Source organism: Styela clava, chromosome 5, assembly GCF_964204865.1.
Source record: "Styela clava chromosome 5, kaStyClav1.hap1.2, whole genome shotgun sequence".
Classification (NCBI taxonomy): domain Eukaryota; kingdom Metazoa; phylum Chordata; class Ascidiacea; order Stolidobranchia; family Styelidae; genus Styela; species Styela clava.
This window is the reverse complement of record NC_135254.1, coordinates 10,445,472-10,462,522: the sequence shown is the minus strand read 5'-3', so window position 1 is coordinate 10,462,522 and position 17,051 is coordinate 10,445,472. Positions and strand designations below refer to the sequence as shown.

Sequence of the window (17,051 nt, the reverse complement as noted above, 5' to 3'; positions counted from 1 at the left end):
GATATGGGATTCAATTAAAGAATGACGACTGAGCAAAGAATTAACATTAAATTTTGTGTCAAACTTGAAAAAACGGCGACTGAGACTTTGCAGATGTTGCGTGATGTTTATGGAGATTCTTCAATGTCCGGAACAAGAGTTTTTGAATGGCACAAGCGATTTGTGGAAGGCAGGGAGGATGATCCGAGGTCAGGGAGGCCTTGCACTTCCACTACTGATACCAACATCGAAAAGGTTTGGCAGTTGGTTCGCAGTGACCGTCGCTTAACAATTCGCGTCATTGCCAACGAAATTGGGATGGACAAAGAAACGGTCCGCAACATTTTGGTTGACACTTTGGGAATGCGAAAGGTGTGTGCCAAAATGATGCCAAAGGCTCTTGAGTTGACTGAGGAGCAGAAAGCTCAACGATTGAATGCATGCTGAGTTGACATGCATTTTTCTAAGTTCGACACAAAATTTAATGTTAATTCTTTGCTCAATCGTCATTCTGCAATTGAACTCCCTATCGCCAAAAAACTCAATCAGAGCTCGCACAGCATTTTTTTTCAACAAAAAAATTCATCACATTCACTTATGGATGCTGAAAAGCAAAAATAATTGCGATATTGTGTCAAAACAGCTGTTAAACAAAGAACACATATTACGCCACACTGCAAAAGTGTTGATTACCGATGTTTAATCGTATTGCGCAATCTGTGACGTCAGTCCCGCTTCATTTTAGCCGCACCTCGTATATGGAATTTCTTTAAAATACCATGACAATTTTGGTACAAAATCCAACAAAAAATTATCAATCAATATATAAAGCAACTATTACAGCAACAAGAGAGCAATGCCCATGGACATGAACGTACTCGTGTGGACTTGAAGCACAGAGTTTGCTGAAAAGATTTGCGAAGAAGGCGGCTGAGTGTGACAAAATAAAAAGGTCGACTTCGCTTCAAACAAAAGAACAAAATTTTGGTGAAATATAGGATGCCATAGGACGCAGATGAAAAAAAAGAAGCAAAAGTAACAGTCTTAACAGCTACAACCACCTTAAGAGTACTGTAAAATCAGCTGACACTTTTCTCAATATAGCATTGTTCAACAAAATAGCATTGTTCAACACTTTCATTCTGGTTAAAATAAAACCAACTTATTTCAGAGCAATGGGATACCCATTTCCAATCACAATATAGATTCAATCTTTAGACAAGTCTGCACAATGTTACTATCCAGTACCCCATCTGGCACGTCCGAGTTACAGACAAATTGAGTGAAATCCGCACTGCTTTGTATATAAACACAATATAGAACACAATATTATAATATTATATATACTATATAAAACACAATATTGATTTTCCTTCAAGAATTACTGTGGAATCTTACCAGACCAAATCTATCATTAAAATTAATTTAAGGATAGAATATTCTATTGCATGTTATCAGTGGCCGTTTGTGGTTCAATATTATATTGTGCGCTATCACACACTGTTTGTGATTCAACAATCTCTGATTTTATTTCTGTAACTTCCATATTTTCATTCACAGTCGCCGGTGAAGTTGGGACAACATTATCTTCTTGTTGAATATTATTCTGGGGAATTTTGTGTTCTGTAGGCGAAGGAGAGCGTGGTGAAGTCTTGATGCTTCGGTTAGGACTGGTAGCTGACGATTTTCGTGATCGTTGCACAACTTCTGGTCCACCACCGTAGATAGATATCAAGAAATCCCACGACTTCTTTGGAATTGGGGCATGAGAAGAATCTTAAAATATACATTATACAATTCATTGCATTTTGTTTTAAACAGTGGTGCAGTAAGCAATCTTTTTCATGAAGTGGGGCAACCTGGATTGTTTTCCTACTAGAACCATGGTTATACATTGCAACAGTATTTCAGATTGTATAATCCTTTATAAAATATTCAGCATTCAATCCGTATTTAAGAGTAAATATAGGAATTGTACTCATTGTATATTCATTCCTATAGTTTTGAACATAATGTATCTGCCCTGAAGATTTTTTTAAGTCTTTTCACACCCTCACATCAAACAAGGGTCCAATAAGCAAAGAGATGACTATTTTTAAATGTGAACATATAGATCCAGAGACTCAAATACAATACAACTGATAATAATAAAAGTTTTCAGTATTAGCAAAATCGTCTATGATACTTCCGATGCTTCAAACAAATATATTTTAATTGATAGAAGTAGTAAAACTAAAAGTTGGATATTGTTTAAGCTCCGCTGTTGTGTATTTAACATATGATACCTCAGCGTTATAAACTCACTTTTTCTCAGGATATGTTTCCCTTCTTTAGTGTAACATATCGGCCAATTGTCAACTTCTCCGGGAGGTTCAGGAAATTTCCCATTCAAGAAATCCTCCCATTCTCTGAACCAATCAAGATTGATATACATACTGGAATCCATTTCTCCAGTTGTTCTCTGTATCTGAATATGGTTAAGTCTCGACGATTTACATTTACAAGAAAAAATAACATTGAAATAACTGTTTCAAACATAACATATTTTAAACCCAAATTATGCACAAAACAGAATTCGAGTACAGGTAAGAATTTCTCTGGCTGTGATACTTAATATTGGTTACGATACTTAGATTGTTGAATAATTAAAATTAGTCAAGATTGTGAGTATTGGCAAAATACATATTTTATAAAATTTTAGAAAACAGAAAAAGATTTATATCATTTTCATCTGTTCAAATTTATCCTTGGATGATTTTCATATTTATCTTGGGGGAAGAGGGAAAAGGAAAGACGATTAGATATGGCGATCTGTGGCTTCTCATTCAATTACCAGTCAGTGTGAGGCAGTGGAATGAATAGTTAATCACTTATTTGTTCTAGATGCATGAATTCGTGAAAAAATTCCAAAATAATTTTGGCACAATCACTTTTATTTTATGTTTAAAATTAATTAGATAGTTCAGGTATTGTTAAAATTATTCACCAATGTGTACTTGCAAATAACAACTGTATTTACTTGTAAGAATGTTTCCTTCTCCTCAACTCTTCTGCGTTCCAATGCATTTTGTTCTTCTTCACATATTGAGCATATACTTAACGTTGTTACTGCGGGACCTCCACCAAATTTTTCATGCAGCTCTTGCCAAACTTTTTTGGAAATTAATGTTTGTAGATTGTCCAGACTCTCAGCAGCAGAAGGAAGAACATCTGCACATAAACAACATTAGTTCAAAATTTTGTTCACCACAAAATAATATGAAATAGGTTACATATGAAATGAGTAACAACAATTTGTTTAGAATGACTGGAGTATTCCCAGTGAAGAAAAGATTACTTTTTATACATATATTACTCCCTATAATACATATATCCATTTTTGAATTATTCAAAATAGATTAGTTCATTAGTTGCAGAGAAATGTTATTTTGATTTTCCCCGACCATCCATAGGTCAAATCTAGTTCAAAACAGATAATATTTTTATCATTATTACCAACTTAAAAATTAATTCAAATTCAGTACTTTATTTAACTCACCAAGATGGGGACAAATAAAACTGGAGTTATCGATAGGTCCAGGTTCAGCAAAATTCAGGAACTTATACAACCAATTTGTTGAAATATGGAACTGTAAAAGGTTGGATGAACTTCCATCAACATCCATGTGACTCGTTTCCGATAGTTGTATGATTCTCTCTCTTGAACGAACCGCTTCTGGACTTGACTTACTGTAGGTTTAGAAACATTTTTAATGAAATTTTATGAAAGTATACACAAAGCAAAAAAATCCTATGGTTACAAGGGGTTACGTGAACCACCCACAAGCGTACATAATTAACCCATGCAGGGTAATCAGAAGTGCCGTGGAAGTGTATTTCTTTAACTGTTAGCACGATCTGTCACCTGCCGCTTAATTTTTCTTTATGATATCTTAACAGGGTTATTCCATGCTTACGGTAACCACACAGTAGAAGTATACTGCTAATTAAAACAGCACATAATGTCATATTATTTAACAATAAAATATATTCTACAATACCATACATGTATAGATTAAGAAAGCTGTAATTCATTGAAGTGGCAATTGCCTAGAAATTGTAGAAGGTATACAGATCCATACACCACCTTTAATAAAGTAAGAAACTAGGCGCTGAATTAACATTTACGTATTTCACTTTCATTTTTTGACAAATAAAATATGAAAAACATTTAGGATAATTTTGATTTGTTAAGAACTTAATATTGTTTGCTTAACGGCTTTACCGCAGTTGATAAAAACCAGTAAGTAACAAGCTACTTATTTCCCATGGAAAGAATGAACAAAAGTAAGAAGATACATACCAGTAGAATAGCACATAGGCTTCTGCATTAGCGACAGTAGATTCTGGAACTTGTGTGATAAATTGATCATCAAATTCATACCAATTATTGTCAACAATATTTTTTGCATAGGATGTATAATGACCACCTGGAAACGAACCAACAAAACATGTAATGTTATGTTTATAAGCAGACAACTTGTATTCCAGGTTTTCTTTGCGTTCGTATAAACGTCTGACAAGAGTAGAGATAATATTTTTACATATAGACATCTTGTGACCTCGATTCATGAAAATCAATTGCTAATCTAGAAGCTAAACCGGTTTATATTGAACATTTGAATTTTTTCTTTATACTATTGATAGCATTGTGAACAAGTTAATAATAATCAGTGTAAATATAAGAGCAAATTATTAATAACAAACTGAAGAAAGAAACCTCCAGCATTTCCGAGATGTACGATAACTGAAGATAAGTCATAAGTTGTACAAGTTGATGGACTATCTTGTGCAAGAAATTGGCGAAGATTCAATCCCTATAAAAAAGACAACAAAATTTTAACCCTCAACTCATGCGATCTCATATAATTGCTCAACCATATAGCATTTTAGCTGAATAACAGATCAATCTGGTCAGGCTTGTTTCGGGACTGCAGTTGCCATGGCTACCTTTTGTTTGTCATTGCATAGAGCTGTTTTTGTTTTCTGGTAAGCTAATAGCGATTTTGATTACTTCTGAAACTAAAGATTTGGGGAAAATGACTTTTTTAAGACTTTTCCTATTACTAAGAAGTTGTATTAAGGGTGATGCTAATAGATAACCTGTATTCTTGTTTTGAGTCTCCCTGCATGCTAATTTGGACATGGCCACTTTTCAGATTGATATTGAAAATGTTGAAATCGGTCACAGATTGTGTATATATAAAGCTTACCGTGATTGGGAAGGAAACAGGACTAGATATTTTTGAAGAATAAGACATCAAATATTCGTGTCTGAATCTTTTCAAATGAATACAAAGAACTTCTGGAACTTTCAGTAATTTGCAATATTTCATCCCATTACGAAGTCTGAAAAAATATTATTGTATTACCTCATTTCTCTAGAACTTCTTTCTAAATATAAATATAAAAAAAAAAACTAAATATAATATTACTAATGCTTTTCCAGAAACTTTTTGCAAAGTGGTTTACCTACCATTTGCATAATCGTAAACGTAACACATCGACCACACAATTAATCACATAAACCAGTGGTTCCCGACCTTTCATGGGTTGTGACCATGGAGGCTTTTAGCTCGCATGATCCATCCCCCTCTTTGTGATTACTTTAGTATTTAGAGTGTTATTTTTAATGGAAGATTTTTAATTCCATTAGGTTCAAACAATCAGTAAAATCAATTGAGACTCCCATCCAACTTTGGGAACCACTGCCATAAAGAAACTAGGTCCGTAGTTAGATGAAGATTGTCTTACAAGATTATCAAGCCGGCTTGAAAGAATTCATATCACCCAAAATAACTATGAAATCCTAATCCTATTCTAACATATTTTGATTAAACCGTTGATACCCATACATATGTGTTCTTCACAGTAAGATATAATTAGGTATATACACTACACAGTAATAAGATTGAATTTTTACCTCCCATATTGCTAACAGGTATAGACACTGAAATAAGATATATCATTTCACTTTTGGAATTCAAAATCAATTTAAATATCTTTGCTTTGGTTCTCAGTGAGCTGGGTGAGTTTTCATAGCTGAAGCTCAAACAAATTTTTTCCATCATTGCACCAAAGCATGAAAAGAGCTGCTTGCAAAAACTTAATTTTTATTAACTAAACTTACTTATTACATTTATTGCAACTGTACATATTATCTCCTTTTAATTCGTCGGCAGAAAAGAAAGCAGATAGACAATCGTTCAATGTTATTTGTGGGCCCCAAAACCAACTAAAAATAAGCAAAATTTAGTTTTTTTCATATAAAACACTACGATCTATGTAAATACCAGATAATAACTTTTAGGAAAGTAACATTAGAACTTCTACGATTGTAGTAGGCTATATCAAAATATTCGAAAATAGATATCGCTATTCTCGACATTAAAACAGGTATTGGAGATGGCGCTGGTGATATATTTACGAAGTATTCTGAGTATGGCCAAGAAGTTGAAACTTTTAACACACTGGAATCCAAATTCAGAATTTTCAAAAGCTGGGAGTTAAGGTTCGGAAAATTCTATTAAAATGCAATCAGCCTGTCGAATGAAACTTTAATAATTTTCATTCATTATTAAAACAGAAGTCACAGTTTGAATAAAACTATTCATCCAACCATTATAAATCATTAAAAAGTTGTGACCTCTGTGTCTTATTTATTAGAACATTAAGTTCAGTCACCTTTTTACCCATTCCCACATATTCCATGCAGCATTATATATATATTCAGTCCTAGTTGCTTCCGAACATGGACCTTTGAATCCAGGCACAACAGCCAACGTACCGGGACTACTCGATGGGTAATACGCTGATGTTCCGTGCAATCTAATAAGATCATCTTTACCGGGTATTGGTAGGGATAGATCTTGGAATGTTTCTCTGGTATGAGAGACCTGGATAAGCGGTATAAATAATAAAATATTTGATTGAAACTGGAACCTGGAGCGCATTTAAAACTCCATAAAGTAGAATTAAATACTTCAAATTCTCATAATTGTAATTTACGGGATGGTAAGGGTGATAACTGAAGACAAATCTTCAACAGAAACTTAATTATTAAGACTCAAATCATAGGTTATCGACTTCAAAGCCATCACACTCATATATCTCACGCATGATGAGTTTATTATCATATATTAGTCTGGTGCTCAGAGAGCTGGGTGTGATTTCATAGCAAGCTCAAATATAATAAAATTACATCATTGCACCAGAAATACAGAGAAATAGGGATAAGCATTTAATGAAGATACCACATATAGTTTCATTCCCACCTGATCACATGTCAAACATTGGACTGAACTCCGCAATTCTCCATCAAATATCTCAGATATTATGCTCTTATATTTATATGATGATTTTTTCACTGATTTCTTTGGTTCTGAAATGAGTTTGATTAAATCAATACAACTAATTTACAGGAATTCCCAAGTTCTGGTTAGATATAAAAAATATCTAATTCTAGGGTCTTAAAACTTATTATGCTCAAATAATCCAAAAAAATTAAAACATGCTACATATCAAACATTGAAACAAAAATTGCCCTTACTGTGATATTTCAAGTTGGATCTTGAGTTACGGAAATGTGAGTCTTGATTTCTTTGTTGCCATGGTGATGATTCATCTTTATTTGCATGACTTAGTTTTGATGCTGATTCATCATTTCCGTGAAGTTGCGTTAAATTCTGGAAGGAGTATGACAACAATCATTTTTTGGTATTAAATCATATTCTAACTTATTCAGACAAAACAAGATACTATAGCAAAGACAAAGATTGTAATCGTTGTTTAGTAAGAGTACTATCATAAAATTCAAATAATGTAGAAATAGAAGAATTTGGTTTGTCTTATCCGAGGCAGTTGACATGGATAGATCATGGATTGGTCCCCTTGTATGGTTTCCATTGTTTACTTTTGAGGTTGTTGTTTTTCAAGTTTCTGGTAGGGCTGGGCATTTTCGAGTACCTGATGATTTCAGAATCCAATTGGATATTTTTTAATCGATCTTGAATGCTTGGAAGATAGGTAATTGTATGAGACTTTTTATTGTAATGGGTTCCTCCAGACACATGAATTACTGAAATCATAGAATTCATCAATCAGACTGTCAGTGTCCACTGAGTTTCATAAATACTTCATGAAAAAAAATATTGAGGAATTCACCCCGAGGTTTGGCAGACAAAAAATGACGATGGCAGCAATTCAAAACATTCGTCTGAACCGTTTCCTATAATTTACTACTCGGTTCGGAATGCCCAGCCCTAGTTACTCTTTTTTTTTGTATTTAAAACAAAAAGTCTAGTTGCTCACTTCTTGTGTCTCAGTTTGTACTCTTGTATGAGGTGATGCAGCTGAAATACCTGGTGTCATTGATGATCTAAAATTATAAGACCAGGTAAACAAAGTCACTACTGATTGATCCAATCTCCATAAGAGACTGTTCTTGTTCATAATATTATGCCAATACGATCAGGAAATACATACAAGGTGACAGATTCCACAAAATCGAAGTGTGTTTGTAAAAATATCTTTTGACACTCTTTTGTTTGTCTGGTAAGCCCATTGAAAGCAAACTGATAAGAGTTTATCGCAGGGGAATACTACAGCTGATAACTTTTTTTGGGAGATAACAGCTGAAACTTCAGAAAAACACATTCCAAATATGATATGATTTTAAGGAAACGAACTAATATAAATTCAAAATGTATTTTGTGAATCTAAATAAACCAAAACCACAATAACAATTTTGAAAAACACTGACTGTGGATTTGACAAATCTTGTTCAGAGACAACGGTAAAACTATCCGTAGATGAAGACTCAGTGGAAGGTGATGGAACATGATCTATTTCCTAAAAATGTTATAGAAACAGGTTAAATCAGCTCAGCAGTTTTTTTTTTTGAAGGAATGAAGGTCCTGCATCAATACCGTTAAGGCCTTAGTTGAGATTGATGAATATATAACCGAATTAAGGTGTTCCCAATAATTTAAATAAGAGAGCAAAATTCGTATGCAATATCGGGTACAAACAGGAATATTGGAAAAATAAAATTCTTCTAGCAGATTCAAGCATTTTAAAGTACTGAAAACTTGATGAGTATGTTTTCCACGGTGACAAGAACAACAATTTAGCAAAACGATCCACCCATAGTTCCATTTCATGCCCCAAGAGAATGCATGTCGTGACTTAACCCATCCTGTTTGAAAAAAAATCCAACGGCTGGGCGGGGTGGCGCATCATGCCGAGCCATCGCATCTCTGATTACCCTGCGTGGGTTCGCATGTTCGAATACCATGCTGGGATAGTTATGAGTGAGAGAATTGCTGGACTCCTCGCCGCCGAAGAATGGTTCACGTAACCGCTGATTGGTTACGACGGTTACACCATCAAGTCCATGCTTCCGAAAACAAAGAAATAGATAACTAATCCCATACCCGACATGGACCGTTTGAGGCTACTAGTAAAATTACAGAACTTCACAATCATTGAACAGAATTTATAAAATAATGTTTTTTAAATGCATTATGCGTGACTATTTCATTCAGACTATAGCATTATATTCAGCAATAATCTTTTTAATATTTCTGAATGCTCAATCTTACATCAATTTCCATGGGTTCATCTCCTGTATGTATGGAGTTTTGTAGATCATCTCTATCCACAGATGCTTGATTGTTCGTCCATTTTGGTATCATGTATTTCAGTTCTTCATGAAGTCGGTCCATAAAACATCTCAAAAATTCCTGTGCATCCTAAAATTCAAACAAAGAATATATCTGACTTTTTTCAAACCTAGGTATCTACACAACAATTAAAAATACATTTCGCCATTGTTTTTACCTGTTGATGATATCCTCTGAATGAAGGATTGATTGATTTTAAAGTCTGATGAACTCCTGTGGGTGTCACACACTGATGTTGAACTTGGCCCCATATATCATGAATGAGCTATAATAAAAAACGAGATGTTTTATGATTTTCAATAATATATAAGATAGTATAATAATAACATTTCTCACATCGATGAGTGACAATGTTATTTCATGAATGAGTTGATGCATTCGACTTAAAACTAGTAGACCAACATCTGGTGAAAATATTACGACTTACCTTGCGATAACTACGAGCCATCGATGGTTTGACATCGATATCCAGGTAATCAAATTCATGTAGAAAATAATTGATCAAAGGAGAACTAAAAATGATATTTTGAATACATTGTCATAATGGTAGCGACATAAAAATTGTTTTAATAGGTACACTGTCAATAAACGAATAGTAAGATGCTTGCAGTTGCAGGCAACTGAGTACGATGACTGAAAACCGTCCTAGGCCAAGTACCTAAGTTACAAAAAAGGAATTTTGCTATAACATCTGTAAAGTAAACATAGCAAATAAGTATTACAATAAGCTAATTATTTAGAATACATTTTCAACTTAATTTAATTTGAACTAGGCTACATACCAGTTTGATATTGCTTGTAGAGCTGAATTCATGTAGCAGGTATTGCCCATATTTCTTAAACCTGTCAATCCAAGTGGGGATTGCATAGTTCCATAAATGTTCTGGGATTCCGTGGACACTAAAAATAATTCATTTGTGTTTACCAGGAAAGATTTTTTGCCAAAGTTGTCATCAAAATAATAGAACATTAGTAAAACCTTACTAATCCAGCAATGATATCAGAGATCAAACAAAGATTTCTGCATTCATAACGAAGTGATTATATTTTGCAATGTTTTAATCTTAACCCTTTCTGTGCGGTGGGCACGTATACGTACCAACGTCGCTAGATTACGGGGGTACGTTGATATACCCCACTGATTTATTTAGCAATCGGTCGCAAACTGTTGGTCTAGTTTTTCCGGGTTTTAGTTTATTGATAGGAAGTCTTCTTCGAGATTAACATAAGCGTCGGTAAATCTCGCTTTCGTTTACGACGGGAATTTTATTTGTGCAGAACGAGGGAGTGTTTTTGAAATTTATGCAAATTTCGGTGTTTTTTGGGTGGTAATAGAAGACATATTATCCCTTCCATCTACCAAAGTATTTTGAGTTAGATCACGAAATTGCTACAGCAATATTATGCTATTGTTTGCCAACCACGAAGCGGTAACAGTAAAGGATTCAGCGAATATTTCTATTTTTATCACGGTTTGAAGTTTCAACTCCCAAGAAAAAAAATGCCTTTTTTCTATCCGGTTTGTGACTCAGACCACCACTTTTAAAAAAAAAAATTTTTTTAATCGCCAATTGCAAGCTCTTTAAATAAGCTTTCCAACGAGCCGTCAGTGGGCAGCAGAGGATCATTAGTTTTTCGTTAGTCGATCGATTAGTTGTGGGGGTACAAATGCATAAAATCGGCATAGCAAATACGAATATTTAATAAAAAATAAAAATCGCATGAAAAGGGTTAAACATCCTAATATAATCTAATAAAAGATAGTTCCGGAAAAAGAAAATAAATTTTTGTGGTATAAAATACTATGTAAATTACATGAATTTTGAATTTCCTTGAAATTTCCATTTATAATGAAAAAATATCAGAACCCAATAAAAAGCAAAGCGGTTAAAGATAAAAACTACCAATGTAAAAAATTAAACAGTAATACCGGTATATCTAAAACCATCACAACACAATTGAATGAACAAATAACAGGGGGAGCATACTTAATAAAAAAAATATTTCATTCCGAATATCCATATTTTTAAAATTACACTGGATTGAGAAATCTGTGAAAGACTAAAATATCTTTGTTCTGAAATTTGAAATTATTTAGAATTTGAACTTTTTTTTCTTCATACCAGATTCTGCTCTTTGTTGAGTGTGGTCCTTTTTATGATGTTCAGGTGTTTTCTTTGGCGTGTTCTGACCAGCTGTTGATGGCGATTGAAGCCTCTTTTCTTTTCTCAGTGCTTTCTATAAATGAGTATAGTTTGTATACATTGAGTCTTGTATTAATTGACCAGAATTATCTCTCTACAATCCAAACATGAAAAAATCTAAATCTTATTATATGAATAATCTTTCATTGCTCAGAACAATACCAGTACCACCCAAGATTTGGGCAGTACCAGAAAAATTATTTCATATCCTGGATAATAATTAACACAAATAAATTCCAATTGATAAGCCAGTTCAAGCATTGTTTACGCTATCAATCTAATGTAAAGAAATTGATATGGAATATTTCATACCATCTCAGTTGATGTAAAAGCAGAAGGTAGATGAACTTCCAATTCACAGGCATAGCACCAGATTCTGAACGAATTCAAGTTGACTGTGACTGAATGCTTTAATTTCTGTACATAGAAAAGTGTGGTTAAATGAAAACTTTTTTTCGGTTATAATTGAGATTGGAAATCTATATATCTAACTCTTAGGATCGTGCGAGTTGTGTGACACTGAAAAAATATTTGTAGAATGAACTTTTATTTAAATTTTGATATGGAATTAATACTAGGTTAATAAGACATAACAAATTGTGAATGAGCTTACTGCGGCAGTAGTTATCGGTATCATTCAGGAATTCAAATACCGTCAAACACACACAAACAAAAATATCTATAATTACCTTATAATGTTTGGTACTGTGGTCGTGAATGGATTCTCCACAACCAATATATTGACAACCTCCCTAAAAAAAGTAAACGAGATAACTTAATAATGCTAAATACAGTGTCTAAGATCATTAAAATAGCCAGATTTGTAATCATGTGAAAATTGCTCGCTTGCTGAATGTTGAAATCGTTTTTTAATTGTTCGCAATACAATACAGCAATAGCATTCGTTCAACAATCCAAAGTAAGAAAGACTAAAGGTGTTTTATCCGGCCTACTGGTGCCTGTAGAAATTATGACTACAGTTTATATGGATATAACGTTAAAAAAGTAACCAAGTCTATTAACTGTAACTGGCCAGTCAGAAAAGTAATTGGCCACCCCTGGTCTACTGCAATTTAGTATCATCCAGTTCAATATGCTTGGACGAGGATTGAGAATAAATTTTACAGTTATCAGTAGGCGCAAAATTATGGTCATTAATGCGCTGTTACCTGCAAACAGCCCCATAGTTTTTCCTTTTTTCCACATGTGCTGCATTGTCCCTAGAAAAAAAAATCATTCATTGAAAAAATAATAGAGATAAAGCTAAGACCAATTTAATTATGTTTGCATTTATTTCAAATTAAATAATTTTAATACTGACACTTTTTGTGTCATGGTACATAATATAAATATTTTTTGTTTACAAAAATCTTTGCGACAAAGCCTAGAGACCTAATTCTGTAATGCGGATTGTAACGAAGTAGTAGTTGAACATAACATGTCCCTTCAATTTAAGTGATGTAATGGTTTATTGCCTTATATTTGGGGTCTGGTGACAGAGTGAAGTAAATGCTGTAACTGCTTGAATAAGACCTAACAAAATTGTGATGTGAAATGAACGTTGAACTGCCCAAATACCACCAAACAAAAACGTGATGTAAAAAAATCGAAATTACACTCGTATTGTCTTACAACGTCACCGCCGAAAATACAAAAAGGTGGACGACTCATAAGTTATCTGTCGAGTCGAGTTGTCCGCCTCCCGTTTGAGTACAGCACACTATCCAAATTCCAAGAATTTCCCTCCATTTGGCTCAATAAAACAAACGCTCCATGTGCCTCACAAATGAGGGGCGTCTGGGACCACGTCAGATGCTTCATATCACTCCATGCTTGTCTCAATAATAATCTAAATTAATCGCGGCTGTCACATGACCAAAATTGCCCTTTTTTTCTAAAAACTCTCGAATGCTAAGGTAAAAATTTTTTTCATTCGATAAATCGGATTACTTTTCCCAAGGAATTCAATGATGACGTTACTTAATTGCGCTTTTTTGTAGTATTTTGCGTAACTTCATTATACTGTATTATTACCGATATTGAGGGACAACAATGTCCAGACGACTCCCAAAGGAGGGCTGTCCGATCATCTGTAAAATGGGTTTCTTTGAAACGGGACAATGTCACCCGTTTTGTATAGTGTGTCGTACTGCATGTGTTTAGCGTATTGTGTCCGAGCAAGACGGACTTTTATTTTTAGAATAAAAATGAAAATTTGGATTGTATTTTCACATCACAATTTTGTTTGGCAATATTCAAGCACTTACAGCATTCAGGCATTCATTTTCACGCCACATTTGTGTTTGGGGGTATTTAAGAAGTAAGGGTGTTTGCTTCACAAGACCCTATAATTGTATATACATGTTGGCCAGTGCAAATAAAATTCTTACTTTTGAGGGTTTCTGGGTTTGGAGCAGATTGTGAATTATTTCGACATCATAAAAGGGAAGAATACAGGAATATGTTAATGAAACCGGAATATGTTAATGCAACACAAATATTGCAAAGATGTGTTGTAGATTCAAATTTTTTTTAATTCCCGAATAACGGGATATTTTACTTTTTTTGCATTGTACTGTTGTATATTTTACAGTTTTATGTGTGAATATAGACTACTTTCAATTTCAACCAAGAATCACAAAATGCCACACCAGAGGTATGCAAGTCCATGAATAAAAAGCAAGCATTGAAGGTTAAGAGATCTTTACTAGTAGTCTTTAATCTGTTCGTCAACTACCGGTATGTTCCAGTCTTTGGGATATAGCTTGGTAACTTTATTCCTGCATCACAGTCTGACAGTCGGGCCGTACCGGTACCCGTACGGTACTGCGGTACAGCAGTACCAGAGTATCAGTATCAGGATCTATATGGCAGCAACAATTGATCAGTTTTCATTTTACAGTCTTACCTCGGCTTTGAGCAAAAGTTCTTCTTTGTCCACTTTCAACACAAGTGACAAATGAGGACACACTTTGTCCATGGTTTAAATGTCATGAGACACACTTGTCTGGTGGCTGCAACACTGTGAAGCTAGCAACAAATTTACAGTTCATTTATTGAACAGAACGTTGGCAGAAGAAATGGGCGTAACCAAAAATCACACAAGCAAAAAAATTGGCAATATGAAATTGATAGAAAAAAAGTAAAGGCCGGATTAAATGAGGCAAAGAAAGCAGGGGACGATTTTAGATGAAAGATATAATCATAAAGATTGTAAGCAAAACGAATCAATTTCAACAAAAATTCAGAATTATGTCAATTTTCCGGTTGAATTTTGGTATTTGGACACAAAAATGGCGTAACACGCATATGGCGATTTTGGTGAGTTTCAAAGGCCAGCGAACGCAATGAGCAGGTTGTTCCGGTCAGGAGGGGGCTGTATGCAAGGTCAAAGGAATTTCAACAAAACTCAGAAATGCGTCAATATTTTCAAGTTGAAATAATAAAATCGTCTCCCCCCTCTCGACCGGACCAATCTGTCGCTGGGCTTAGATTCTTAGAATATCACCGAATCTCTATCTCCGTTCACGTCAGTTTTGCGTAAGAATACCAAAATTCACCGAAAAACTGATATATCTCCAAATTGTTGTTGAAATTCTTTTGACTATTCTTACAATATTGATGATTTTATCTTCACCGTAATATAATAAAATCATACAGGTACCCTCCTAACCGGTATAACATGCTGCTGGGCTTAGGAAATTGCCATGTTCGTCTGACGTCATTGTGGCTCCAGATATATTAGCTGAATTTCCTCCAGTACCATTTTTGTCATCTTCTTTATCGTTCATTAGATTCACCTGTTCTGGTAGCAGCGATTGTCGCATCCTAACTGTATATAGGTATTTAGCAAAATGATAACTTCGGTGTCACGTTACCATTGCTTATGCTTACGTTATGCTTCATTAGTGTTAAATAAATATATAATATATGATTTCTCTGTATTCTTTTCACAGAAATATTTTATTGCTGAGTGGAAATGAAACCGCGCCTCCAAATCAACTCACTGCCCTACGGCCTACACGAAGCATGAGTTTAATAATTCGAGAGAAGTGCGAGAGAAAAGGGATAAAAAGATGCAGATGCCGCCACTGAACTGGGGATGCAGCTAGCTTCCCAGAGGTCTTCTAACACCACTAGGGCTGGGAATTTTAAGGAAGACACCACTAGGGCTGGGAATTTTAAGGAAAACACCTTAAATTACATAAATTTAAATTCAATTACAATTGGATGTCGGTGCCTTCTATTTATTAAATCAGAAATATTATAACAAACTAATTAAAGCACACCAAAGCTTGTAGCATGTTTGACAAGCCTCCATTTGATGGTAGGTATTCGTTTCGAATATACATGCTAAATAGCTGAAGTAGGCCTACTATTCCAAAATTTCCTGAAATAATTTCGTTTGACACACAAAAAAACATTTTTTCTTCAAATTCAGATGTACCAAAATTTCTAGGGTGTGTTTGACAAGCCTCTGTTTTCGTTGGAGGTCATTCTTCTGAATGTCCATTCTAATTCCCCAAATTGGCTATAAAGATCTAATGCGTTTAGCACAAAAAATGAGGCATTTTTTGTAATATGCTGTCGATAGTATTGTCACTATGAAAAATATTGCTCATAATTGGGCCTCCATTGATCAAATTTATTTTTAATCTTCATTAAATATGCTAATTTTACGAGGATAATCATACTAATATATATAATGAGCACTGTTTTATGTTCAATACTGCTATTGTAATCAATGTTAGAATTGTTCCAACTTGCTGTATTTTATCTCAGAATAGTTTTTTTGTGATACAAATTTAATATACCAAAATTTGTAGGTTGTGTTTGACAAGCCCTTATATTTGTTGGCAGTCAATCATTTTGGGTGTCCATGCAGGTACTGACTTCGATACTGTTCGAGAACTTAGATACTGTTGTAAAGCGTCAGTTGGTAAATGTTTAAAATTGCATTTCACAGTAACTTAAAACTGCTAAAAAACGCCAGTCGTCAAAGTTGCCAATTGTAATACTGGTAAAAAGCGTCAGTCGCTCAAGATTTAAATTGAATTCTATTGTAACTTCTGTACTTTCAGAAAGCTTCAGTTGGAAGAGTTTTAAAGTGCATATCAAACCATGCATTTACAAATAATTTTGTTCA

At 34.1% G+C, this 17,051-nt stretch overlaps 1 protein-coding gene across 1 annotated transcript; it reads right to left on the bottom strand.

The window, feature by feature from the left end:
* Window positions 1-1,093: 1,093 nt before the first annotated feature.
* On the bottom strand, window positions 1,094-14,969 carry LOC120344781 (ubiquitin carboxyl-terminal hydrolase 20-like). The gene is made up of 22 exons (XM_039414090.2): window positions 14,814-14,969; window positions 13,075-13,125; window positions 12,595-12,657; window positions 12,218-12,322; window positions 11,825-11,939; window positions 10,484-10,601; window positions 10,129-10,213; window positions 9,859-9,966; window positions 9,621-9,770; window positions 8,780-8,868; window positions 8,329-8,395; window positions 7,568-7,703; window positions 7,293-7,399; window positions 6,703-6,914; window positions 6,149-6,253; window positions 5,232-5,367; window positions 4,739-4,835; window positions 4,322-4,448; window positions 3,518-3,708; window positions 2,999-3,189; window positions 2,284-2,446; window positions 1,094-1,755 (listed from the first exon to the last, which is right to left on the bottom strand). Exons 1-22 carry the CDS (start codon window positions 14,883-14,885, stop codon window positions 1,421-1,423), a joined length of 2,823 nt encoding a protein of 940 aa, XP_039270024.2. The 5' UTR covers window positions 14,886-14,969; the 3' UTR covers window positions 1,094-1,420.
* Between the last annotated feature and the right edge of the window lie 2,082 nt (window positions 14,970-17,051).